Here is a 26,906-nt window from a genome sequence, read left to right on the forward strand (position 1 = left end):
ATAAAATACAAGTTTGATAAATACACTGGCTGCAAAATGAAACAACAATTCTTGAGCATCTTTTCTTAGAAGAAAGTAATTCTTATTTCTCTAGTATTTCTTCTGGAATCTTGGACCCCCCGACCTCCCCATTACCATTAGTGGGGTTTAGGGGAGACCACTAGTTGGCAGGGTATCTGTGTGTAGTGGCAAGAATTTCTGAGGGGGTGGGGGGGGGTGGCGGAGGGACACAACATAGAGGTAGGATTTCTGTGAATGGATGGTGTGGAAGAATAGAGTGTGACAGGAACTGCGCAGGAATATAACAGCAATGGTAACAAAATACAGGTCTGTGTGGGAGTTGATGGGTAAGTGATCTCATTTATTTCTCTATGCACTATGAGGCCAGGTTCACACTACGTGAAACACCGGCCATTCTGTGCGCCTGCATCCCAATTCACCATTGCACACAATAGAGTGCAGCCGCACTCTTCATTATGTGAACTGACAGGTCGGTGCGGCCACTATTCAGTGAATAGCGGCCGTACAAAACTGACATGTCCTATAGTCAGTACTTACAATAGTGCCCATGGAATTCTAGAGAATCCAAGAGCAAGGTTGCCCTTTTAAGGATGTTTACTCTGCTTACATTTTTTGGTAGTTGGGTATGTTTCTTTGGTGTTTCAATAACTTATGAATCAAAGTTATATTTTAGCTTATTTTTTCTGTAAGTATAAGGGCTTGGAAGGGGACACTAAATGACACGGACCATTAAAAAGCTGCTCCTTGCATTTACTACAAAGTAGAAAAAAAAATCTGCCATTTTAAGGTTATAATGATCAGACCTGAAGGGGATTTAAAGTGTTGTGCTGTTTTCACACACGGCAGTTTTTTGTTTTTTTTTTTGTTTTTTTACTGCCGTTTTTGTGCCAAAACTAGGGACGGTCCGAACCCGCCGAGGTTCGGCTGAACCCGAACGCTCGGCATCAGATTACCGCTGTCTGCCCGCTCCGTGCAGCGGGCGAATACAGCGGGAGGACCGCCTGGAAAACTGGAATACAGCCTATGGCTATGGCTGTATCCCAGTTTTCCAGGCGTTCCTCCCGCTGGATCCGCCCGCTGCACAGAGCGGGCAGACAGCGGTAATCATTGCGGATGGTTCGGGTTTGTACGAACTCTGTTCGGACCATCCCTAGCCAAAACCAAATGTGGATCCAACAGGAGAGAGACGTACAAGTCTGCCCTTTATATTTACAATCCCATTTAAATACACTGCTGGCTTTGGCACAAGTATATCAAAGTATTTTGTTTTAAAGAAGTCCGGCCAGACTCATTTTTTAGCAAGTGCTGGAAAGGATAAAAGAACTAAATACCTCCCTGGCTCCGATGCTGATGGCCACATACCACCGTTCCGGTCCCCGGCCACTTCCTGGTCTGAGTAGGAAACCAGTTCGTGACATGTGACGTCTCTTCAGCAAGTCAGCAACAAAGGCAGAACTCCACTACGGCCGCTGACATGCTGAGCAGATCTCACACGTCACAACCAGGGTCCCCGCTGAGAGCAGAAGTATGTGGCCCCCAGCGCTGGAACAGGGGAGGTAAGGGCACTTTATTTCTTTTATCCTCCTCCTCCTCCCCAGCACTTGCTTAAAAAAAATGGGTCTGGCTGAACTTCTTCTTTAATAGCCTATAATTATTCAGTACAAATATTGTGATTAGATGTGAAAAATGCTTTATTCAGGTGGCAGTCAACCAGCACACAGTAGGACTTTAACACACATCCAATCCAGTATGTATATTCACTAACAAGTAGGCAAATAGTAGTTAAACTGAATATGATCACTTATTACAACCATTGCATGATACAGCGCAGTGTAATAGTATCATCACACTTATATAACTGTGTATATCTCAGAAGTACCCCTATAAGTAATAATCAAGAGGCCCAAATGCCACACCAGGGACCCAATCAGACAGCCTTTTGAAGCACCCTGTATATCTAATATAACAGTAGAATAACATATTTGCAGTGTAGATCAGAAATATATATATATATTTTTTTTTTTTGTACAAACTAGGCCAAAATTATTACAGCTGTACTCAAACTGAAATTATAAAGTAAATTAGCCATATCATGAGTAGAGATTATTGGACAGAGAGGATAAACATGCTGGGAAAGTGCCTAGACAAGCACAATGTGGTCCGTGTGATACTTATATATCAGAGCTGCTGATTGAGTGAGGGTACGCCCAAACAGTTGGTATAATGGCGTGTAATGAATGTAATATCTGCTTACTGTACAAAGACCAGGGGGAGAATGAAGCTGGTCAGGCAGCAGAGCGGGGTATAATTACTCTGTCTCAAATGAACAATTTCAATCAGTAGAATGGTCTGAGTAATGCTTTTCCACGTCACATTGCTGCAAACACACTTTGAGATAAAAGAATTTGACCATCTCTGACATCATATGTACACAATAATAATAATAATAATAGTCACCCTACAAACCCACACCTTGGCCAGTGCCCTGCAGATTCCCTCCTCTTTTCCTCCCAAGTGATTACATTGAATATGAATGTTATATATAGTATCTAGCAAAATGTATTCGATTTCATGAATTCTAGCACATGAAGCCATCACATATGGTACAGTCCTGATTTTTTATTGAAAATTACGCTGTATTATATATTAAGCAATTGCATTTGGGAGAATACACCTTAAGGCTATGTTTACATACAGTACTTTTGGTCAGTATTTTTCCAGGAGTGGATTGAAAACATAGAAAGGCTATGTTCAAACACTGTTGAAACTGAGCGGATGGCCACCATTCAATGGTAAATAGCGCCCATTATTTAAAAAAACGGTGGTTGTTTTAAAATAATAATTTGCCAATAAATGGCGTCCATCTGCTCAATTTCAACAGTGTGTGAACATAGCCTTTCTATCTTTTCAATCCACTCCTGGAAAAATACTGAGCAAAAATACTGTGTGGGAATATAGCCCTAAGGATATATGAGCAGTTCACAAAAAAGCTGTTTCAGCTGTCAGCAGATACAGTAGGTGATATTGGGATGAAATCTTTATGTGTGGGGTAATAGTCAGAATCATTTTATTTGCTAGTAAAATCTTTTTTTGTGGTGGTTGGGGGGGGGGGGAGGAGGTCTGTCTTTTTTTTCCTTTTTTTTTTTTATTAAAGAAGCACTGTACCATTATAATTTGCTTACATACATGTCATGCACACAGTTTATCTTCCATTTTAAATAGCAAGTATACCCTAAGAGCACTATAAGCAGCTTTATGAGGTAGTAAATATATTCAATTGCATATACAGCATCTACCACTTTCCATGCTGAGAATGGGCAACACATACACATTAAAAATATTATTTTAAAAGGGAAAACAAAGCAGTTTAGAATATATTAAAATGGATTTCTAGGGAAGAAAACAGCAATATGTATCTATTCAACCAGGGTGGAATAATGAATGTGGATGTCTTGCCCACTGCAGAGCTCTCAGTCACTGCAGACTAAACGGTTTTCTAGTGATGCTTTCAACACTTTGCTAGCGGGCCCTCAGCTTTCTAGAACACAATCAATTCTGTAGTGAGTGGATGTAATAGTGTTTGAAATGGCATTGGACGGTTATAAAACCAGTTACTGCTTACTAAGCTTTGCTGCTAAATGTCAACAATAAAATACCCTCCAGTTCTCTGGAAGAATTCTTGTCCCAAACGTGTGCTGATGGCTACTGGACTATATCTTTAAGATGCTGGGATTTATAAAGAATTGTACATGGTCTTTGGCTGTGTTTACATGTAGTGTTACTGTGTTGCGGTACTGACATGTTTTTGCTCCGAAATACTGAAATTGATTGTGCAAAAAAACTTTTACACACATTGATAAATATGGCAAAATAGAAACTGGTGCAATCTGCTTAAAGCAACCAATCACAGCCCGGCTTACAGCTCTGTTAAGATGAAAGCTGAGCTGTGATTGGTTGCTGTGGGTAGTTTGCGTCAGTTTTGTTTTACACCCTTTGATAAATCTGGGCACACCTGTTTTTACAGTGATTTCTAAAAATTGTGTAAAAAATGCAGCAGTACTGAGATTCAGTAACACAACATGTGAACATAGCCTTATTGTATGGGAACCTCCATCTCTACTTGTAAAGCGGATCTAAAAATTAAAAGAACATAAAAGAGGAAGTGGTACATAAATAATTTTGTATCATTTGTAGATATATTGAGGTACATGGCTGATAAATAGTGAAGGGGACATGAGCCCTACCAGAATGTTGTGGCCCCTTTAATCTGCTAATCATAGGGGTTCTGGAAGCCAGATCCTGAGCAATCAGATACCAAGGGCCTAGCATACGGATAGGCTATCAATATCAAAGTCACAGAAAACCCCTTTAAGCCTTACAGCATCTGTAAATATATTTGTAGAAGTGTATGAAAGTAAGAAATGTTGAAATGCTATGGAGGCATATTTGAGAAGTTGAAAAGACATAGCAGTACAATTTCTCTGACAGAAAACAATTAGTTGATGGCACCAAGGCAAAGCATGAATATAAAAATGAATCACATATCAATTATTCATGCACACGGACGTGTTTAGTCATTAAAATATTTACACCCTGACTCAAGCACTTACACGCTGAGATGATTTATTGGATGCCTAATTGCCTGCGATACACTAATCTTTTAATTTATTAACATCTTCATTACTAAGGAAACCAGTGAAGCAGAACTGTAGGTACTACGTAGGGAGGATGCTGGGCAGAAGCAGTTAATGCCCTATCCTAGCATCACAGACTGCTGCATATTGTAAGGTACATTATTTTCTGCCTATACAGTACAAAGGAAACTAATCTGGGAAATGATCCAACCAGTAATCCCTTGTATTTATAGCTTAGATTTTTTCTTTCTTATCCATTTTTGTCTAATTTTAGTTTATTTCGGAATCACTATAGTAGGAGTGTGTCTCTTGGTAATTTGGGGCATCTTACCGCAGCATCACTTTGTAATAAAGGGGTTTTCCAATTATAACGGTAAATAAAGGTACATCATTATTATTGTTATTATTATTGTTGTTACTACTACTACTGTACTGTGGTGCTTCCTTCTGCTTCTGTCTGCTCTTTCACACATTTAAATCTGTCTACATTTGCCCCATTAATTTCTATGGTCCCATACATTTATCTGTACACGTTACAAATATGTGTTTGGGCCAGGATCCCCTATCATGAATGAACCAGCCAAACGAGCGATCCCAAAGAAAGCACACAAAATTTGAATCCTGTATCGTATCTTGATTTAAGGGGTCCATGCCCTTGCACACAGGTTGCACATCCGCAATTCTGTTTGTAACCCCAGAACCACGGGTGTGTGGATGTGGCCTAAGTCTGTATTGCCCTATCTCCTGTCTAGCGTACATTTGTAATGGCCTTCCTGTGCCTGCTGTACACTCTAGCTGGTAATGTAGCCAACTCTCTTCCACTACACATTCTTGGGACATGGAGGTGGCTGAACTTTGAGAGAGAATTTACCAAAGGAACAGCAAGTCTGTAACAAGATGTATGGTATACTAGACAGGAAATGGGGCAATGAATATTAGAAAGCAGGTACTTTGCATCAGAAGAAGATAGAAAGTATGAAAGACCTCAGAAAAAAAACTATCAATTTATGTTATTTATTAGATATTTGTAAATAGGTTTCATGATTGGAAAAGCTATACTATACCTGCTGTACTGCCTAGTCTAAAAATTACAAAAATTAAATAAAAAAAAAACCAAATAAATACTGTGGGTGCAGGGCAGCGCTGGAACATTACAACGAACTTATAATCAAACATATCTTGGTAAAGAGCAGGTATTCTGCATATTTGTTTCCATTTAACTCTTTCACGACCATGGGTCATTGATACCTCAATGTCCAGGTCATTTTCGGACATCAGCTTAAGGGATCATAATGATCCCATAAGGTCATTTTTGGACATCAGCTTCATAATGATCCCATAAGCTGATGTCCCTATGTCTGCCCCCTCTCCTCTCTCCCCTGCCGCTGCTAGAATCTTGTCACAGCGGCAGGGAAGAGAGGGGAAGGGGCAGAGTTTGCGGACCCCACGTTGGCCTTACCTCCCTCCTTTCCCCACTGGCCTCCATAACTAGAAACCTAGTTTCCATAGATACCATAGGGGCTCTGCGATCACATCTGTAGAAGGATAATTCTCTTTCTGAAGCCCTATAGATGCTGCAGTTGTGCTGGCCGCAGTATCTATAGGGTTAACTCTCCGCACCGGAGCGCGGCTCCGGTGCTGAGAGTTGCAGTGGATCCCCGGCTATCACTGATAGCTGGTATCTAGCGTGGATAACACAGGCGCAGTTTCTGTGCCTGTGTCATAGGTGATCATAAATTAACCTTGCTGCAGCCTCAGGCATAGCGGTGGGAGTGGGTTAATGTATACATTTTATAAATGTGAAAAGTGTATGCAAATGTTTCCCCCCCCCCCCCTACACTAGTGTAGATGACTGCATTTTTGTATATAGCAAAATTAAATGTACCATAACAGAAACTATAAAACTCAGACAGTACAGTGAGAACCGAGCCTTATCGTTAGAATTTAAACAAAAATCGTTTTGTGTAAATGCAGGCAATGATCAAACGGCCAATGGCACCAAAATCATTGTTAATAGTTTGCTAGTTGTTTGCTGTAATTCTGCATTCGTTTTAATAAGTGTTAAGTGTAATTCCACATCGTTCCTTTATTCGGATGGAGTAAGCGATCGTAGTACCGATCGTAACTATCATCCTGTGTAATATGGTGAACAATTTCAGGTTAATGCTTTGTTCACACTTAAGCTTCTGTTAAGGTTTCAGCCTTTCCAGTATGTGTGACGGGCCAGCAAGAATAGGTCTGGCTTGCTGTGGCTCTATTCTTGCTGTGAAATAAACGAGAACAGCAACTGACTAATAGAGACAATGAGACCCTTGTTTAAAAAAAAATAATTTGTCATAGCTGTAATTAGTTCATTATAAAATACAGTAGTGTGAACAGAGCCTTATTAAAATGCTGAAATTATTAACTTCACGGTGGGATGTAAACCTTTGGCATGTGTCTCTGTTCTGTACCAGGCTTCGCTGCAGGAAATACATCCTCTTCACAGTAGAGACAGATGGATTGCCAGTACAGTTCTTTACTACAGCTACCAATATGTTGAAGAAATAAGACATCACCTTCCATTTGTTGAATTTTTTTATGATGCTTGTAGAAAACCCCATTATATAGCACCTGCACAAAGTATGTTAATAAGATTTATAGCAGAAAGGCAGGAGAAGGCTAATCTGTCCATGATTGATACTGATTGAAGCATGATACAGAATGTCCCAGCTAACCTTCAGGGGAACAAGCGGAGCATGGACCACTGAACAAGACAACTTAGGAATAAACAGTAGCAAATAGATTTATGATGAGCACCTGATTGTATTCTCAGCCAACCACCAAGACAGATGAAGCTGATTTATGAACCTTAGAGGCAAAATATAAACACCAGGTTTTCCTTTGGAAAAGGACAAGCATCATTTTAATGTAATAGAGGTTAGGGAGATGGCCCTCACTAGTTCTCCCATCATCTCCTTTCATTGTTTGGCCCATTAGAGACTTCCAATAAACAGCCAGTCAACAAATAAATTCAGGAATAATGACGGCTGTAATGGATGCCATGGGATACATATGGGCTAGTAGCATTCCCACTGATGTGACAAAAGAAAAGCAATGTTTCAATTATCTAAAGACAATACAGTAGTTGACAGAAATGGTAATGTCAACTCGCTCATAAGCAATTGTATATTGATCTGGACACACACAAACGTACGCCCAAAAAAAAAAAAAAACAGCATACAAAAAAGATAGTACGGAAAATAACTAAATTTGGTCACAGGATTTTTCTAGTAATCTTTTTGTAGTATTTTTAGGTAATTGTCTATATATTAATTTGTATATTTATATGTGGCCTTTGTTGTCACTTTATAACCTTTTTATGGTATCTTTTATTAATGTTTGAAGATATATTATATGAAAAACTGTGTAACCAAATGGCAGTGCATTACTAGCCTTGCAAATGAGCAGATGTCACTTAATGGCTCCAGCAGCTGGTTATTTAAATCTTGCTTCCAACCTGAAATATGGGTAGAGGGATACTGCCCTTGAGCTGCTTCATGTAGGGGTCTACCTATTCCTTTCTGTCAAGTGTAAGGAGAGCCTTTGGGCCTCCTGCTGCAAGACAGCCCTGAGCATGCCAACTATTCAGTCTGTCACTGTTCTACTCATCAAGCAATTCCCAAGATAACATAATAGAAAGGAGGACCATGACTTGTCTGATACCACAGTGGTGAGGGGAAACAGGGGAATCTGATCACTCCTTGTAGGATACATCAATATCAGTTGAACTCTCAGCCTAGGAATCCTGACCAGAACACACGTTGCTTGAACTCGGAATAGATGCAAATCGCAGAGCCAATAAAACATGATTACCAAAAGGTTCTGTCTCGGAGAAATGCTCCAGACTTACTCCAACAGGGTAACTAAAGGCTTTATTAAAACATGCAATCTGATAAAGGGGAAAGGACACTGAAACCTATAATTGTGTTTTAATAAAGTCAAACTTTATCTTACTGGATAAAATCTGCAGTGTTGAGCAAAGTTGTTTAAAGGGAATTTGTCACCTAGATTTATTTTTACTGACTAGAGTCTGATACAAAAAGGTTGTCCTTTAATTTTAATCTGTTTCTATTTTCTGACTGTATTTTTTTTTTATTTCACCTTTTTGTACATTGTTATGTACAGCCCCGCCCAGTGGTGAGAATAAAAAACGGCAAGATTTTTGGATTATTTTATATTATTGATAATAAAATGATGACACTGTCACTTTAACTTATGCTTAAACTAGGAAGTTCTGGAAAACATGGACACAGCCATAGGCTGGGTTCACACTATGTAAGACACCGGCCGTTCTGTGACCCGGTCATGTCACAGAACGGCCAGATGATCTTCATTTCTGTTGAATTGGGATGAGGGCGCATCTGTGTGCGCATCCGTAGACGCCCGAATCCCAATTCACTATTGAACACAATGAAGAGTGTGGTTGGAGCTGCACTCTCCATTGTGTGTACTGTCAGGCTTGTTTGGCCACTATTCAATGAATACCGGCCGCACAAAATTGACATGTCAGTTTTCGCTGCGGCCCCTAGGGATTCCGGACGAAGCATATACTATGTGTATACGCTCCAGCCGGGATCCCATTGACTGCATTATAACGTAAGTTTTTTATTAATGATGGCCGTTGTTGCAAATCGGCAACAATGGACGTGATTAATATAAAACTTACGTTGTGTAAACATAGCCATAGGCTGTATCTATGTCTTCCTGGAAGCACTAGGGAGACAGCTAACTTCTCCAGATGCCAGGAGTCAAATGCTGAGCGTTCAGGTGCAGAGAACCTGAAGAGTTAAGCAACTCTGCTTAAAAGGCATGTTCACACGCAGCAGATCGACTACAAATTACGAACACACTGAGAAAAATAAATGAAAAAACTAGGTAACGCTTAAATTAGATACTGTACATATATACCAGATTTTTAAAGGTGGCATGGGCCTTTTAAAAAATTTAATGCATTCATCAGGCTATGTTCCCCCTATAGGATCTTAGTGCAAAATGACGGACGTTATCATCATGATCATAATAATCATAATGATTTTAGGATGATTTTATATTATTGATAATAAAATGGCAAATTAGAAAAAAATTACAAAAATTTGTTAAAAACAATATTTAGACAGTGGGTTACTTTTTTCGATGACATTTTCCCTTTAACTGTTGCCTATAATAGGAAGTCCTGGAAAACATGGACACAGGAAAAAGCCTTTTTTGAACAATAAAAAACCCAAGTATACACAGTATGATAAAATAGCTTTTGATGGGTGCTGCGTATGGGATTCAGGTCATATACTGTAGATCCTGCATATGGTAATGAAGGCATGAGGTTTCTAGAGAAATTTATTGAAATTTACCATGACAAATGTCTTCTAAATGATATATATGTGATAGGAGAGCATTGTAAAAACTGTTTATTAATGGTATCTCCTGAATCCATGTGGAAGCAGCAGTCAAACACTCACTGGCAGGAACCAGGAATAGTAAGGGTTTGGTAGATGAATGCTTCATAAGCTGAAGAAATTCATTGTCCCTTTATATTTCAATAACATCTCAAGTGACCTAGATACCAAGTAACCAAGTAATAATGTGTATGCCCAGGAGCTTTACACTGCCACATTATGTCATGAGCCATAATTGATAAGCCATTTCTCTACCAATCTGCACGCTCAGTAAGGCAGCATCACCAGTGCACTTACACTGAATGTTTACTGTCAATATATTATTCACAGAAATAGTCAAATAGTAGATAATTGAAGTCTAACCCATTTCCATCTATTAAGACCATATTTGACCAATATTTTTAGTACCCAGCTTTTTTTGGAATAAATGCTACATATGAATGGATGAAGAGACTGCAAAACAATGCTGCTTAAAGTCGCCCTATACAAATTGCATTGCAGATAAAATCCCAGAGATGTATGTCTTATTTATGACCTTGCCCGAGAAATAATCAGCTTGTAATAATGATAGGACTTTGCCTTTCTCTTTAGAGAGTGTTATTTTATTGATGCATCAGGACAGGATTTATTTGCTTCAGCACATCATTAGCATCAGGTCACAACAGTAAATGCAGCAAGCTGGCGAAGTGTAAATGAATTAGACCTTATTAAAGAGTTCGATGAACTTCTGGTGTCTTGTATATATTTCACAGTGACCATCTTCCCATATATCAGCAGTGGAGGCCGCTAGTAATTCCATTCACTTAGACAGCTTTAGAATTGCCAACATTACAAATTTATTGAAGAGGTGAGCATGTTTCAGAAATGGCTACCACTTCCTGATTACCAATTGCCAAGTCAATGGGCCAGATTTATCAAGCTGCCTTATGCTAAGTTTACACGAGGCAATTATTGGCCCGATCGTACGATTAACCATTTCGAAGTAACGATTTTTTTTTTATAACGATCAGCGTTTAGACGGTACGATATATCGTACGGAAAAATCATTTTGCGATCGTACGCCCGCAGCCCGGCCCGCCCGCAGCCCGCCCCCCCCCTGCGCAGCCCTGATCGCCACCCCCGCCGCCGCTCCGACCGCCCCCCCACCGCCTCTTCAAATCGCCCCCACCGCAGCCGCTCCGATCGCCCCCACCGCCGCGGCCAAGAACATACGTTACCTGCTCCGTGCAGCAGGTCTTTGGACATCCCCGGCTCCCCTCTTCAGGCTGAAGAGATGAGCTGGGAATTTCAAACTGACTGAAGGGGAGCCGTTTGAAATTCCCGGCTCATCTCTTCAGCCAATCAATACACGGCAGCACTGATTGGCTGAAGGGGAGCCGTTTGAAATTCCCGGCTCCCCTCTTCAGCCAATCAATGCACGGCAGCACTGATTGGCTGAAGGGGAGCCGTTTGAAATTCCCGGATCATCTCTTCAGCCAAACAGTGCGCTGAAGAGGGGAGCCGGGGATGTCCGAAGACCTGCTGCACGGAGCAGGTAACGTATGTTCTTGGCCGCAGCGGTGGGGGAGATCGGAGCGGCGGGGGGGGGGGCGATCGGAGCGGCGGCCGATGGGGGTGGCGATCGGAGCGCTGGCGGGTGGGGGTGGCGATTGGAGCGGCAATGGTAGCGATCGGAGCGGCGGCAGGTGGGGGTGGCGATCGGAGCGGCAGCGGATGGGGGTGGCGATCGGAGCGGCGGCGGGGGAGGCGATCGGGGCGGCGGGGGTGTCGATCAGAGCGGCGGGGGTGTCGATCGAGCCGGCGCAGGGGGCTGCGGATGAGCGGGGGGCCGGGCTGCGGGTGGCCGGACTATCGCGCGACAACGGTTTACACGGAACGATCGGCGCATTTTTTGCGATCGGCGAACGACGATTTATGAACCTGTTAAAAGATCAAAATGAACGATTTTTCGATCGTTCACCGCGTTTACATTATTACGATTCGTACGATTATCGTTCGAATGTGATCGTTATCGCGAAAATTCGCCCGATAGTCTCTCCGTGTAAACCCAGCATTATGGTGCGTTTACACAGACAGATTTATCTGACAGATTTTTGAAGCTAAAACCAGAAATCCATTCCTGGCTTTGGCTTCCAAAATTGGTCAGATAAATCTCTCTGTGTAAACGCACCATTAAACTTACACTGTCTGGTGTTCTCCACAACAACCATTCAATCACAGGTCAGGTTTTATAGCTTAGCAAAGTCTGGTCAAATGACATCTGAGCTGTGCTTGGTTGCTGTGGGCAAAAGTGTGGGTTTTAGGCAGATCGAAAAATCGTAGCTAATACCTCTGTACACTTTATACCTTATGAACATTGGAAATGGACATCATGGGATACAATAACATTTCGTGATCACTTATCTTTAAAATAAATAGCTGTTTGAAAACCTCTAAACCATCTTGGGAGTTGACATATCAACTAATCAGCAAAAACGGCTTTGACCCATCAAGGTCAGATTACACAAGACTTCTAAAGGTTACATAGTTACATAGTTAATACGGTTGAAAAAAAGACACATGTCCATCAAGTTCAACCAAGGAGTGGATGAATGCAGGGAAGGAGGATATACAAGGAGGGGATGGATACAGGGAAGGGGGATATACAGGGAAGGGGGATATACAAGGAGGGGATGGATACAGGGAAGGGGTATATATAGAAGGAGGGGATGGATACAGGGAAGGGGGATATACAAGGAGGGGATCTATACAGGAAAGGGCGATATACAAGGAGGGGATGGATGCAGGGAAGGGGGATATACAAGGAGGGGATTCATACAGGGAAGGGGTATATACAAGGAGGGGATGGATACAGGAAAGGGGGATATACAAGCAGGGGATGGATGCAGGGAAGGGGAATATATGAGGAGGGGATGGATGCAGGGAAGGGAGGAATATATGAGGAGGGGATGGATGCAGAAAAGGGAGGTATATACAAGGAGGGGATGGATGTAGGGAAGGGGGATATACAAGGAGGGGATGGCTACAGGGAAGGGGGATATACAAGGACGGGATGGATGCAGGGAAGGGGGATATACAAAGAGGGGATGGATGCAGGGAAGGGAGGTATATACAAGGAGGGGATGGATGCAGGGAAGGGAGGTATATACAAGGAGGGAATGGATACAGGGAAGGGATATACAAGGAGGGGATAGATGCAGGGAAGGGGGATATACAAGGAGGGGATAGATGCAGGGAAGGGGGATATACAAGGAGGGATGGATGCAGGGAAGGGGGATATACGAGCAGAAGATGGATGCAGGGAAGGGGGATATACAAGGAGGGGATTAATACAGGGAAGGGGTATATACAAGCAGGGGATGGATGCAGGGAATGGGGATATACAAGCAGGGGATTCATACAGGGAAGGGGTATATACAAGGAGGGGATGGATACAGGAAAGGGGGATATACAAGCAGGGGATGGATGCAGGGAAGGGGAATATATGAGGAGGGGATGGATGCAGGGAAGGGAGGAATATATGAGGAGGGGATGGATGCAGGAAAGGGAGGTATATACAAGGAGGGGATGGATGTAGGGAAGGGGGATATACAAGGAGGGGATGGCTACAGGGAAGGGGGATATACAAGGAGGGGATGGATGCAGGGAAGGGGGATATACAAAGAGGGGATGGATGCAGGGAAGGGAGGTATATACAAGGAGGGGATGGATGCAGGGAAGGGAGGTATATACAAGGAGGGAATGGATACAGGGAAGGGATATACAAGGAGGGGATAGATGCAGGGAAGGGGGATATACAAGGAGGGATGGATGCAGGGAAGGGGGATATACGAGCAGAAGATGGATGCAGGGAAGGGGGATATACAAGGAGGGGATTAATACAGGGAAGGGGTATATACAAGGAGGGGATGGATACAGGGAAGGGAGATATACAAGGAGGGGATGGATACAGAGAAGGGAGATATACAAGGAGGGGGTGGATACAGGGAAGGGGGATATACAAGGAGGGGATGGATGCAGAGAAGGCGGATATACAAGCAGGGGATGGATGCAGGGAAGGGGTATATACAAGCAGGGGATGGATGCAGGGAAGGGGGATATACAAGCAGGGGATGGATACAGGAAAGGGCGATATACAAGGAGGGGATGGATGCAGGGAAGGGGGATATACAAGGAGGGGATGGATGCAGGGAAGGGGGATATACAAGCAGGGGATGGATGCAGGGAAGGGGGATATACAAGGAGGGGATGGATGCAGGGAAGGGGGATATACAAGGAGGGGATGGATGCAGGGAAGGGGGATATATGAGGAGGGGATGGATGCATGGAAGGTGGATATACAAGGAGGGGATGGATGCAGGAAAGGGAGGTATATACAAGGAGGGGATGGATGTAGGGAAGGGGGATATACAAGGAGGGGATGGCTACAGGGAAGGGGGATATACAAGGAGGGGATGGATGCAGGGAAGGGGGATATACAAGGAGGGGATGGGTGCAGGTAAGGGGGATATACAAGCAGGGGATGGATGCAGAGAAGGGAGATATACAAGGAGGGGATGGATGCAGGGAAGGGGTATATACAAGGAGGGGATGGATGCAGAGAAGGGGGATATACAAGGAGGGTATGGATGCAGGGAAGGGGGATATACAAGGAGGGTATGGATGCAGGGAAGGGGGATATACAAGGAGGGGATGGATACAGGAAAGGGGGATATACAAGAAGGGGATGGATGCAGGGAAGGGGGGATATACAAGGAGGGGATTGATACAGGGAAGGGGTTTATACAAGGAGGGGATGGATACAGGAAAGGGGGATGTACAAGAAGGGGATGGATGCAGGGAAGGGGAATATACAAGGAGGGTATGGATGCAGAGAAGGGGGATATACAAGGAGGGTATGGAGGCAGGGAAGGGGGATATACAAGGAGGGGATGGATGCAGGGAAGGGGGATATACAAGGAGGGGATGGATACAGGGAAGGGGGATATACAAGGAGGGGATGGATGCAGGGAAGGGGGGATATACAAGGAGGGTATGGATGCAGGGAAGGGGGATATACAAGGAGGGTATGGATGCAGGGAAGGGGGGATATATATAAGGAGGGGATGGATGCAGGGAAGGGGGATATACAAGGAGGGTATGGATTCAGGGAAGGGGGATATACAAGGAGGGTATGGATGCAGGGAAGGGGGATATACAAGGAGGGGATGGATACAGGAAAGGGGGATATACAGGAAAGGGGGATATAGAAGAAGGGGATGGATTCAGGGAAGGGGGGATATACAAGGAGGGGATTGATACAGGGAAGGGGTTTATACAAGGAGGAGATGGATACAGGAAAGGGGGATGTACAAGAAGGGGATGGATGCAGGGAAGGGGAATATACAAGGAGGGTATGGATGCAGAGAAGGGGGATATACAAGGAGGGGATGGATGCAGGGAAGGGGGATATACAAGGAGGGGATGGATACAGGGAAGGGGAATATACAAGGAGGGAATGGATACAGGGGAGGGGGATATACAAGGAGGGGATGGATACAGGGAAGAGGGAGGGGTGATAGGTTCTATAAACATGCATTTAAGTTATTTTGGTCTAAGAACTTGTCTAGGCCAGTTTTGAAGCCCTCCACTGTTTTTTTCTGTGACCACATCCTGGGGTAGAGGCGGAGGCAGTGTCCCCTTGTCCTTTGAGGGGGTTTTACCTGGAACATCTTTTCCCCATATTTCTTTCCCCATTTATATATTTAAATAAATTAATCAAATCTCATCCTAACCCCCTTAACCCTTTGAGGACCAGGCCCAAAAAGACCCAGTGGACCACGCAAATTTTGATCTTTGCGCTTTCCCTCCTCCCCTTCTAAGAGCTCTAGCACTTTCAGTTTTCTATCTACAGGGCCATGTAAGTGCTTGTTTGTTACAGGAATAGTTTGTAATGGCGTCTTTCATTTTACCATAACATGTATGATGGAATCCCAAATATATTATTTATGAAGATATAAATTGGTGAAATCGTAAAAAAGAATGCAATATGGTAACGTTTGGGGGGTTCCTGTGTCTACGTAATGCACTATATGGTAAAAGCCACATGATACCATTATTCTATAGGTCAGCCTAAATTGGGGGAGGGGCTTTGGGGCAGTGTGTTAGTGATTTTAACTTTTTTTATATACATTTTAAGTCCCTTTGGGGGACTTATACATTCATCACTTTCATTTTACACACTGATCATTGCTATGCCATAGGCATAGCATTGATCAGTGTTATCGGCGCTCTGCTCATTGAGCCTGCCTGTGCAGGCTCAGTGACCAGAGCGCTGATCGGACAGTGCGGAGGCAGGTGAGAGACCTCCAGCAGTCCGTTTTAATGATCGGGACCCCCGCAGTCACACTGCGGGGGTCCTGATCGGTAAGTGACAGGGGACTCCCCCTGTCACTTACACTTAAACTCCGCGAGAGCGCCGGTTAAGGAGTAAATGTCACGCTGCAGCGATCGCGCTCGTTAACGGTGAAGTGCCGGCTGCTTCATAGCTAAGGACGTACCGGTACGTACAGGGTCGTCTGGGGACAGACTTCCAGGACGTACCGGTACGTCCTAGGTCGTCTAGGGGTTAAGGACTGGGCTAATTTTCAATTTTGCGTTTTCGTTTTTTCCTTCTTGTGTATATAAGGCCATAGCAGTTGCATTTTTACACCTACGGACCCACATAACCCCCTTTTTTTTTGCGTCACTAATTATACTTTGCAATGACAGGCTGAATTTTTGCCTAGACACCAGGGAGAGGGGGCACATACAGTATTCAGCTTTGACAGCTGCATTTGAATATTCAATTAGCCAGCTGCGGCGATCGGCCTACGCCGGCTGGCTGCAAAGAGGGCTTACGCCGGGAGCCCTCTCTGATCCCCCTTAACTGCCACATGACTGGTATACCCGTCATGCGTCGTTAAGGGGTTAAACGTCTCTTCTTGGGACTAAGCAAACGTAATTCTTTTAATCTATAACTAAGATGCTCCATTCCCCTTATTAGTTTAGTTGCCTGTCTTTGTACCCTCTCCAGCTCTAGGACATCCTTTTTACGAATCGGGTTTCAAAACTGGACAGCATACTCCAGATGAGGCTGCACCAAAGCTTTATAGAGCGGTAATATTATATCCCTGTCCCGAGAGTCCATGCCAGTTTTGATGCATGACAATATCCTGCTGGCCTTAGAAGCAGCTGACGGACATTGTATGCTGTTCTGTAGTCTATTATCTATAAGTACACCCAGATGACTCTCCATCAGCGACTCTCCCAGAGTAACTCCCCCAGGACATATGATGCATGTGTGTTTTTAGTACCCAGGTGCATTACTTTACATTTATCCACATTGAACCTCATTTGCCAAGTGGACGCCCAGTAGTAGAAACCATTGACTACCACTGTGAGTACTATTTTTGAGCCAGTTTTAAATCCAGTTACAGACTGAACTTTCCAAACCCATAGACCTTAACTAGACAGGAAAACAGGCCACAGTAGCCTGACCCAGAAATGGGACACTCACTAGGACATGTGGCAATGATGTTGGCATTTAACTGCCTAAGGTTATGTTCACACAATGTCCAAAAAAGGAAAAATGCGTCCACTTAAAAAAAAAAAAAGACGCCTGTTATTGCATAATTTTAAGTGACTTCAATAAATTGCAATAAAGTCTATAGAATAAAGGACGTATTTTTCACACAGTGTATTGAATGAAATCCACCTTAAAAGACGTCCGTCATTCAATACATTTTGCAAAAAAGATGTCCATTATTCCATAGACTTCAATGCAAGTTATTGGTCACTTAAACTGATGTAATAACAGGCATCTTTTTTTTTTTTTAAACAAAAAGCGGACGCATTTTTCCTTTTTTGGACGTTGTGTGAACATAGCCTTATGGAGAAGTCACATTACAGAACACAAGTATTATAAATGGACCAGGGGTCCTGGTACAGATTTTACGTTTGGGCCCTAATATTTTATATTACACCTCTGCATAAATTCGGATCATTTAAATTAAAATAAATACATACCTAAAATATAATATATTATTATATTTTAGGTATGTATTTATTTTAATTTAAATTATACGAATTTATTCAGAGGTTTTTATATAAAATATTAGGGCCCAAATGTAAAATCTGTACCAGGACCCCTGGTCCATTTATAATACTTGTGCTCTTAAGCCAAGTGCTGCGATCTGTTTCAAATATAATATATATATATATATATATATATATATATATATATATATATATATATATATATATATATATATATATATATATATATATATACACTCACCGGCCACTTTATTAGGTACACCATGCTAGTAACGGGTTGGACCCCCTTTTGCCCTCAGAACTGCCTCAATTCTTCGTGGCATAGATTCAACAAGGTGCTGGAAGCATTCCTCAGAGATTTTGGTCCATATTGACATGATGGCATCACACAGTTGCCGCAGATTTGTCGGCTGCACATCCATGATGCGAATCTCCCGTTCCACCACATCCCAATGATGCTCTATTGGATTGAGATCTGGTGACTGTGGAGGCCATTTGAGTACAGTGAACTCATTGTCATGTTCAAGAAACCAGTCTGAGATGATTCTAGCTTTATGACATGGCCCATTATCCTGCTGAAAGTAGCCATCAAATGTTGCGTACATTGTGGTCAGAAAGGGATGGACATGGTCAGCAACAATACTTAGGTAGGCTGTGGTGTTGCAACGATGCTCAATTGGTACCAAGGGGCCCAAAGAGTGGCAAGAAAATATTCCCCACACCATGACACCACCACCACCAGCCTGAACCGTTGATACAAGGCAGGATGGATCCATGCTTTCATGTTGTTGACGCCAAATTCTGACCCTACCATCCGAATGTCGCAGCAGAAATCGAGACTCATCAGACCAGGCAACGTTTTTCCAATCTTCTACTGTCCAATTTCGATGAGCTTGTGCAAATTGTAGCCTCAGTTTCCTGTTCTTAGCTAAAAGGAGTGGCACTCAGTGTGGTCTTCTGCTGCTGTAGCCCATCTGCCTCAAAGTTCGACGTACTGTGCGTTCAGAGATGCTCTTCTGCCTACCTTGCTTGTAACGGTTGGCTATTTGAGTCACTGTTGCCTTTCTATCAGCTCGAACCAGTCTGCCCATTCTCCTCTGACCTCTAGCATCAACAAGGCATTTCTGTCCAAAGAACTGCCGCTCACTGGAAGTTTTTTCTTTTTCGGACCATTCTCTGTAAACCCTAGAGATGGTTGTGCGTGAAAATCCCAGTAGATCAGCAGTTTCTGAAATACACAGACCAGCCCTTGTGGCACCAACAACCATGCCATGTTCAAAGGCACTCAAATCACCTTTCTTCCCCATACTGATGCTCGGTTTGAACTGCAGGAGATTGTCTTGACCATGTCTACATGCACTGAGTTGCCGCCATGTGATTGGCTGATTAGAAATTAAGTGGTAACGTGCAGTTGGACAGGTGTACCTAATAAAGTGGCCGGTGAGTGTATATATATATCTCAAACAGATCGCAGCACTCAGCTTAAGAGCAGGTGGGTGCAAGCAAAAAGTATCAGGATCCTATGATACTTAGCTGAATATATGACAAAGAGTAGCGGCACTCTGGTTTCTTCAGTGTGAAGAAAAAGTGATTTATTTAATCCATGAACAACAGCGAAAACAGCAGCGATGTTTCAGTCCCTTCAATGAGGACTTTTTTCAAGCTTGAAAAAGTCCTCATTGAAAGGACTAAAAAGTCGCTGCTGTTTTTGCTGTTGTTCATGGATTAAATAAATCACTTTTTCTTTACACTGAAGAAACCGGAGTGCCGCTACTCTTTGTCATATATATATATATATATATATATATATATATATATATATATACATATATAATCTTTAGAGACTGAATTCACCCTCCTCTAACACGTGGCTATATTTATTAATCTATAGCCTATGAGGAAGTGTTTTATGAAAATGCATTCCTAATTTCAAGGATATATTAATAGTGGGATATTATTAATATTATGGTTTCATATAATCAGATTTGTGCTGGAACACAGTCACAGAAGCATTTCTTGCTGCAAACAGATGAAACAATTATTATGATTCTATTTAAACCCATGTTTGTACAATTTACACTCTTGAAAAAAGGCAGCTAGAATTTAGTAATTTTCTCATAACAGCAGTCTTTATGAATGCGTGACAGTACGTTTATCAGAGGCAGTCTGTAATACCAATGAGAGAAACAGATCACTGATCTCAAGGAGACCAACCAAAGATAACACTGCCGGCTGCTGGTTAAAGCGACTCTGTACCCACAATCTTCCCCCTAAAAACTGCTTGTACCTTCTTATAGCTGCTTTTAATCCAAGATCTGTCCTGAGGTCCGTTCGACAAGTGATGCAGTTATTGTCCTAAAAAACAACTTTTAAACTTGCAACCCTGTGTCAAATTGGCGTAGCCTAGAGTGTCTGTGCATTAGACTTGCACCAGCCCTCCGTCCCTCCTCCCTGCCCTATTCATCATTAGGAATGCCCAAGGCAGGTATTTTCCGATTCATCACCTGTAAGAACACTGCACATGTGTTGGATCATTAGGGCACCTGTGCAGTTTTCAGACAAATGATGAATAGAAAAAAACCTGTTCTAAAAGGTGAAGAGGGTGGGGAGGAGGGACGGAGAGATGGTGCAAGACTAGGGCACAGACACTTGGGCTGCAAGTTTTAAATTATTTTTTTAGGACAATAACTGCATCACCTGCCGAACGGACCCCAGGACAGATCTTGGTGGTTAGGAGGGGGCAGATTGTGGGTACAGAATAGCTTTAAAGCACTCAATGCAGTGAAGTCCTAGATGCATTGCTCCTTGGGAAACATGAATTTGCAAAAGAAAGAGACCACTGTTATTTAAAGTAAGATTTTGCAATTTTGCAATAACAACAGGAAATATCTATGATGGTTCTCTATATCACCTCTTTAACAATATTTGAGAACTGTGGAACATATCAGATTGCCTCACATAGAAAAAGTCCACATGTCCTGCCAGGGCATTTGGACTTTACTTGGGAGCCCCTTCTATAAACCGCTAACAAGCAGCAATTCTCACAAAAATGCAGATCACTCATTTGAATAGCTGCATATAGGACTACATTATCCCAGCAGCAATTGCTTCAGGGGAAATGTATAGCCGACAGCAAGTTTTCTTGTCAAAATCAGCTGTTTGCCAGGAGTGTGAGAAAGTACACATGCAATGACCAGTAGTCTTTGTGATCCAGCTGCCATCACATGTACAATATAAGCATGTATTCTACATCGATCCAAACTGTCTTTCTTAAAGGGGTTGGACACTTTATAGTAAAATAGTTCAGTGTACAGTATTAGTAACTGTACTCACTGTATATACCGACAGCAGCTCCCTGTGTACCTCATAGAGCTAAAATCAGACTCTCCTCCTCCAGGCTGGGCTGTCCTGCTCTGTAGTGTTCCTGTCCATAAAATGGCTGACATGGAGAAGTATGTGACCGTGCCCTGCCCCCCAGTGTCCACCACTGAGCCTGTATATGTATTTGAATGACACAGGGGGCAGGGCATGGTCACATGCTCCTCCATGTCAGCCATTTAATGGACAGAAACAAAACAGAGTAGGGCAGCCCAGCCTGGAGGAGGGGAGTCTGATTTAGGGTCTGTCCACACGTACAGACTCGCAGCGTAAATCTTGCTGCGAGTCTGTCAGGTCCTGGCAGGTCCCTTTCACTACATACTCACAGCGGTCTGAACGACCGCTGCGTGTATGTAATTTTGACGGCCCATTAACCCCTTCAGCTCCCGCCCCGCTGTGTCTGTATATACATTACCTGTCCTCGCTGGACGGGGTCCCGCTGTCCTGCTCTCCCGCCCAGCAAATCAGTGGTTGCAGCTGGGCAACACACTGATTGGCTGGGCGGGAGAGCAGGATGCCGGGACCCCGTGCAGCAAGGACAGGTAATGTATATACAGGCACAGTGGGGGTTAAGGGGCCGGCAGAATTACATACATGCAGCGGTCGTTCAGACTGCTGCGAGTATGTAGTGAAAGGGACCTGCCAGAACCTGACAGACTCGCAGAGAGATTTACGCTGCGAGTTTGTATGTGTGGACAGACCCTTAAGCTCTATAAGGTACACAGGAAGCTGCTGTCAGTATATACATTGAGTGCAGTTACTAATACTGTACACTGACCTATTTTACTATAAAGTGGCCAACCCCTTTAAGAATTTTACATATACTTTTATTTATATCAGAGTACTAAAAAAGGGATTTACAAAAATAGCTTTATAATAAAATCAGGAAGACACTGCATTTAATTCTAAACAATGTTTGCTTAGAATTATGAACCAGAGATTTTTTCTTAATGAAGGTAATATCATGTGGAGGGTAGTTGTCAGCAAAAGACTTAGTAACATGTCAGAGTCACGCAGAATCACTGCAAATCTGTACTAAGGAGCCATTTCCAGGGATGGGCTCAGGGCTGGGCTGTTTACCAGTAGTACACACACACACACTTCCTCCCTTACTGCTCTATCCAATCCCAGCACAACATAATCTGCTTTGCTACCCCATCACATAGCGGTGCTGTACGATCTTAGAATACTAGATGGCATGTGGAAGGAGAAGGGACTGCCAAGGAACTTCATTTGGAAGATTATATTGTAAGCAGAAATTAAAGAAATACCAGCAGGATTACAGCAAGGAAAAGGTTTACACTAAGCATGGAGTTTCTGCTGTTGCTGCTTCTGCTGCTGAGAAGCTGAAGGGAGCGGGGACTAGACAACAGCACTGGAGACATACAGCAGTACATACTCTAGTATTTACGTTTATATTTAAAGTAGCTGCTTAGAGCTTTATGGGTAATGAAAAATCAGAAAGAAATTTACATTCAAGAAACCTTCCAGATCACTTTTAGCAGGCAGACTGGCTAACAGACTGCAGGTACACAGCCCACACTCCCTTTCATGCACATTGCACGCCTCTATAATTTGTCCTGCCTCTGTTACCAGAGACAAATTTCCCCTTACAACAGGCAGTGGACAGCAAATTGCAGGGAAATGAGACACCTAGTGGCCAAGCTTTTGGAGCTATTTTTCTGAGGTAGGGACTAATTTTTGGTTAATAAAGTGATATAAAAATATATTACAAATCTCTTTGGAAAGAAGCTGTTTAAAATAGCATTGTCCATTTAAATCAGCAAGTCTATGTTCTGTCTGCAATTCAGGATTGTAAGCTGTAGCCACATTTGGTAATGCAGCCCAGGAGAGCAACTAAACTTATTACAGTAAAGAAAACAAGTAAAGGAAGGAAAACCATACACATGCTGGAAAACAGGTAACATCTAGTACATTTTACTAGATAGTAATTTTTTTTGGTTCCTGCATTGCAGCCGAGCATACAGGCTTGGATACTGGACCCCTGTATTTATACTACAACAGCATGCTTGTATTTTATAGCAAAATTCATATGCTCTATTGGAGAAGTAGTTAAATTGAATAGAGACTGTACATTGTGCATGGTTATAGATTATTATGCAATGTTACAATTAATCCTGCCCATAAAATTAATAAAATGTCACAGTTGAATAATGCTCCCTTTGTGAACGGGTGAAGGCCATTATCTTTATTACAAGGATTAATTTACTTTTTTATGGGATTAATGAAAAGGAACTCTCCTAAAGCATATTTGCTTTATATTATTAGCTACTGTTGTTGATGCTAGTATGGTCTTAAAGATGACCTGTGGCCTCTCCTGACCTGTCAGTTTTATTAAATAACTCTATTCCCCAAAACATAACAATTCTGGAACATCTTTTCCTATAGCTCTGTGATGTGTTGTTCCCCTGTTAGGCTACATTTACACGTTCCATGACGTTGTCAGTGTGCAAAATTTATAGCCCATTGCTTTGTATTGGGCCATTCACATGTTCAGTGTTTTTACGGATCTCCAATTCATTCCGTTTAACAATAGGACATGTCTGAACGGAAGCACGGAACAGATTCCCCATAGAAATCAATAAAATTAATCCTTGTTTATCAAAAACAAAACGGTTGACAACATGGACGGTTTTGCACGGATCACGGAGGAAGCTAGCAGACCACAATCATAGACCAGGAAAAACACTGAACGTATGAATGCAGGCTTCTTCTTACTACAAATCTCTGACTGAATAACCAATTGGCCATGGCCATTTGGGGGGTGTCCCCACACTGCATGACACTATCCAATCACAGCTGACAGAATAAGGACACTCCCTAACTGATAACACCCATTTGGCTATTTCTAGTAAGGGTAACTGGCAAAATACAGAGATATAAGAAAATAAGTTCAGATCAGCAGGGGCCACAGGTCTCCTTGAAATGTAAGTAACCTACACTCCTTAGCAATATCTCTTCCAAGCTGCATTTAACAGTCAGTGCGTATGATCCACACAAGGTCTCCTTTTTAATACTGCCTCTAACAGAAATAAGAAAGGGACAAGTCATCAGATTCAACATAGTTTGGATCTGCAACTTCAAGCTATCATATTACAAAATATATCATACATTTATACATTTTAGATTTAAACATTTTATAGATTTCCCTATTGGTCCCTAAGCTGCCACATCTACATAATAGCACAGAAGTAGAGTTAAAACTTAAAAGCCTTTCAAATTTAAGAAACTAAATCCTATTTTGCCTGAACCCTATTGACTTCAATAGTGATTGTATAATAGCAGGCACATACAAGCACATTAACACTGAATGTATTCCACACAAAAATATATGTAGAAATACAGAGTATAAAGATGGTGATGAAGCAGATGGTAGGACTCCTGCTTACCCATGACAGAGACATCATATTCCACAAGTAAGGTTGCTTCTTGGCCGCACTGCTTGAGAATACTCATGGCTTCAGCGTGTGTTGCTCCATGTAGACGAATTCCATCCACGCTCAGCAGCCTGTCCCCTGGCTTGATTGTGCCCTCTCTGGAGGAGGATGAAAAAAACAATCATTATTAATTTGACGTAATGTAGTTTAGAGATAATAGCCACTCAAACAAAATGATTCATTTGCGATGTTCATGACATCAATCCTACTTGTCCGCACTCTTAACATTTACCTTGACAGTTATCAAGCTCTAGGTCACTGAGGAAAAGAAATTACTTTAATCTGAAAATCAGTGATGGGAAAATAAGTGCTTATTACTATCTAATGAAGAGCAAGTACACCAATGCTGGGCTAAGCTTGTGCTACACTATATTGAAGTAAACTTGAGTTAAAGCCATCCCATGCACTATAGGATCCAGGGCTAACCCTCTGCATAGAGGTGTGTCCTGTCCTTCTATGATAACTGCACTATGATTATAAACTGCAGAAAATATCAATCTATCTGATTCAGTGGAAGGTCTTTACTTCATATTAAATGTAATCACGAGTATCACGGGCCCATATTTATTAATTTTAAGGCAGCCCAAACGTAGGCATTCAAATTCACCAGTGGCTCTAGCTGATAGATAAATCTGGCACATCTGTAAACAGTCTATTCCTAAAGGGGGTTTCCAATTTATTATTACTTGTCCCTTATCTACAGGGTCTCCAAAGTAGGAGTCTGACCTTTGGGCCCCCTGAAGATCTCTACCCTGCTGTGTGTTGAATGGAGCTGCGGGTTGACATGTGACCCGCAGCTCTATTCATTTTCTATGGAGCCACTGGAGAGAGCCAAGTGCTGTAGTTGCCTCACTCTGGTGGCTCCATAGAGAATGAATGGGATTGCAGGTCAAGCACTCCCGGCTCCATTCAAAACAAAGCTTTCAGGACTCCGCTCTGGAGATTCCTGGGGGCCAGAGGTTAGACCCCCGCAATTTTATACTTGATCCCAATGCCAGCTCAAAAATACTTTACAACAAGCCACTGGACATTTAGATAAATGTAAGAAATATATCCACAGATACAACTTAAAAGCTTTGTTATATTTTGTAAAATGTTAAGGAATATGTCACCAATATTACGCAAGTTTAAAGAACAGTATGGCTTAGTAGCAGATGACAGCTATGATTAACTAGGAAGCGCTACCACATTTTTACAGAAAATAAGACCGGCCCTATGTGTCAGACTCCACTGTGTGGCTCTCCATAGCTTCCCTTTTTCCTGGTGACTGTGATTGACAGGTCTCTCCCTATGGTTTAAAACATAGCCATCAGCATGGTCGCTTCCAGATCAGTGGCAAAGTCCTCTCTTCGGGTCAGTTCCAGTCTCCATGGATATGAAGACCCAATGAGACTGTAATGTGCACGACACCCATTGGATCAGAATGGAGGTCAACGCGCATTATGGTCTCATTGCGTCTTTGTATCCATGAAGACTCAAACCTCCAGATAAACAGAGAAAATGGCTGCTGTTCCAACAGCAGCCCTGCTAACAGGTACACTTAAATAGTTTATCAATGACCTGTTCTTCCAATAACACAGTCTAAAAACCTGGATATAGTAAAACATTTTCATAAAGTATACAAAGTATTTTATACACCAGAAAAAGCTAAATACATAGAAATGCAATAAATTAAGAAAGCAAACAAGAAAAAAAAACATTTAGAGGCTTCTTCTGATCGTTAGAGAGGGTATTAGCTTGTAGTTTGTCACATTGTATTTGACAGAAAGTTCCAATTTACCTTTTTTTTCTTTTTTCATCAGCCTTGTTGTCTCAGTATTTCTGAATAATGTTAAGTATTGTCATCATATGTCATCATATCACATTGCAGCTAAGATTGCTCTGACATTGTAATATCCAGTGGT

The 26,906-nt window shown here is 42.4% G+C and overlaps 1 protein-coding gene across 17 annotated transcripts in view; it reads right to left on the minus strand.

The window, feature by feature from the left end:
* Positions 1 to 26,906, minus strand: part of GRIP1 (glutamate receptor interacting protein 1) — a 386,720-nt gene that overhangs the window by 56,599 nt on the left and 303,215 nt on the right. For all 17 annotated transcript variants that reach the window (XM_069974745.1, XM_069974727.1, XM_069974717.1 and 14 more), the window contains one exon: positions 24,955 to 25,100. In XM_069974745.1, the coding sequence (XP_069830846.1) occupies positions 24,955 to 25,100 (146 nt within the window). The remainder of the gene's footprint in view (positions 1 to 24,954; positions 25,101 to 26,906) is intronic.

Source organism: Dendropsophus ebraccatus, chromosome 1, assembly GCF_027789765.1.
Source record: "Dendropsophus ebraccatus isolate aDenEbr1 chromosome 1, aDenEbr1.pat, whole genome shotgun sequence".
NCBI classification, from domain to species: Eukaryota; Metazoa; Chordata; class Amphibia; order Anura; family Hylidae; genus Dendropsophus; species Dendropsophus ebraccatus.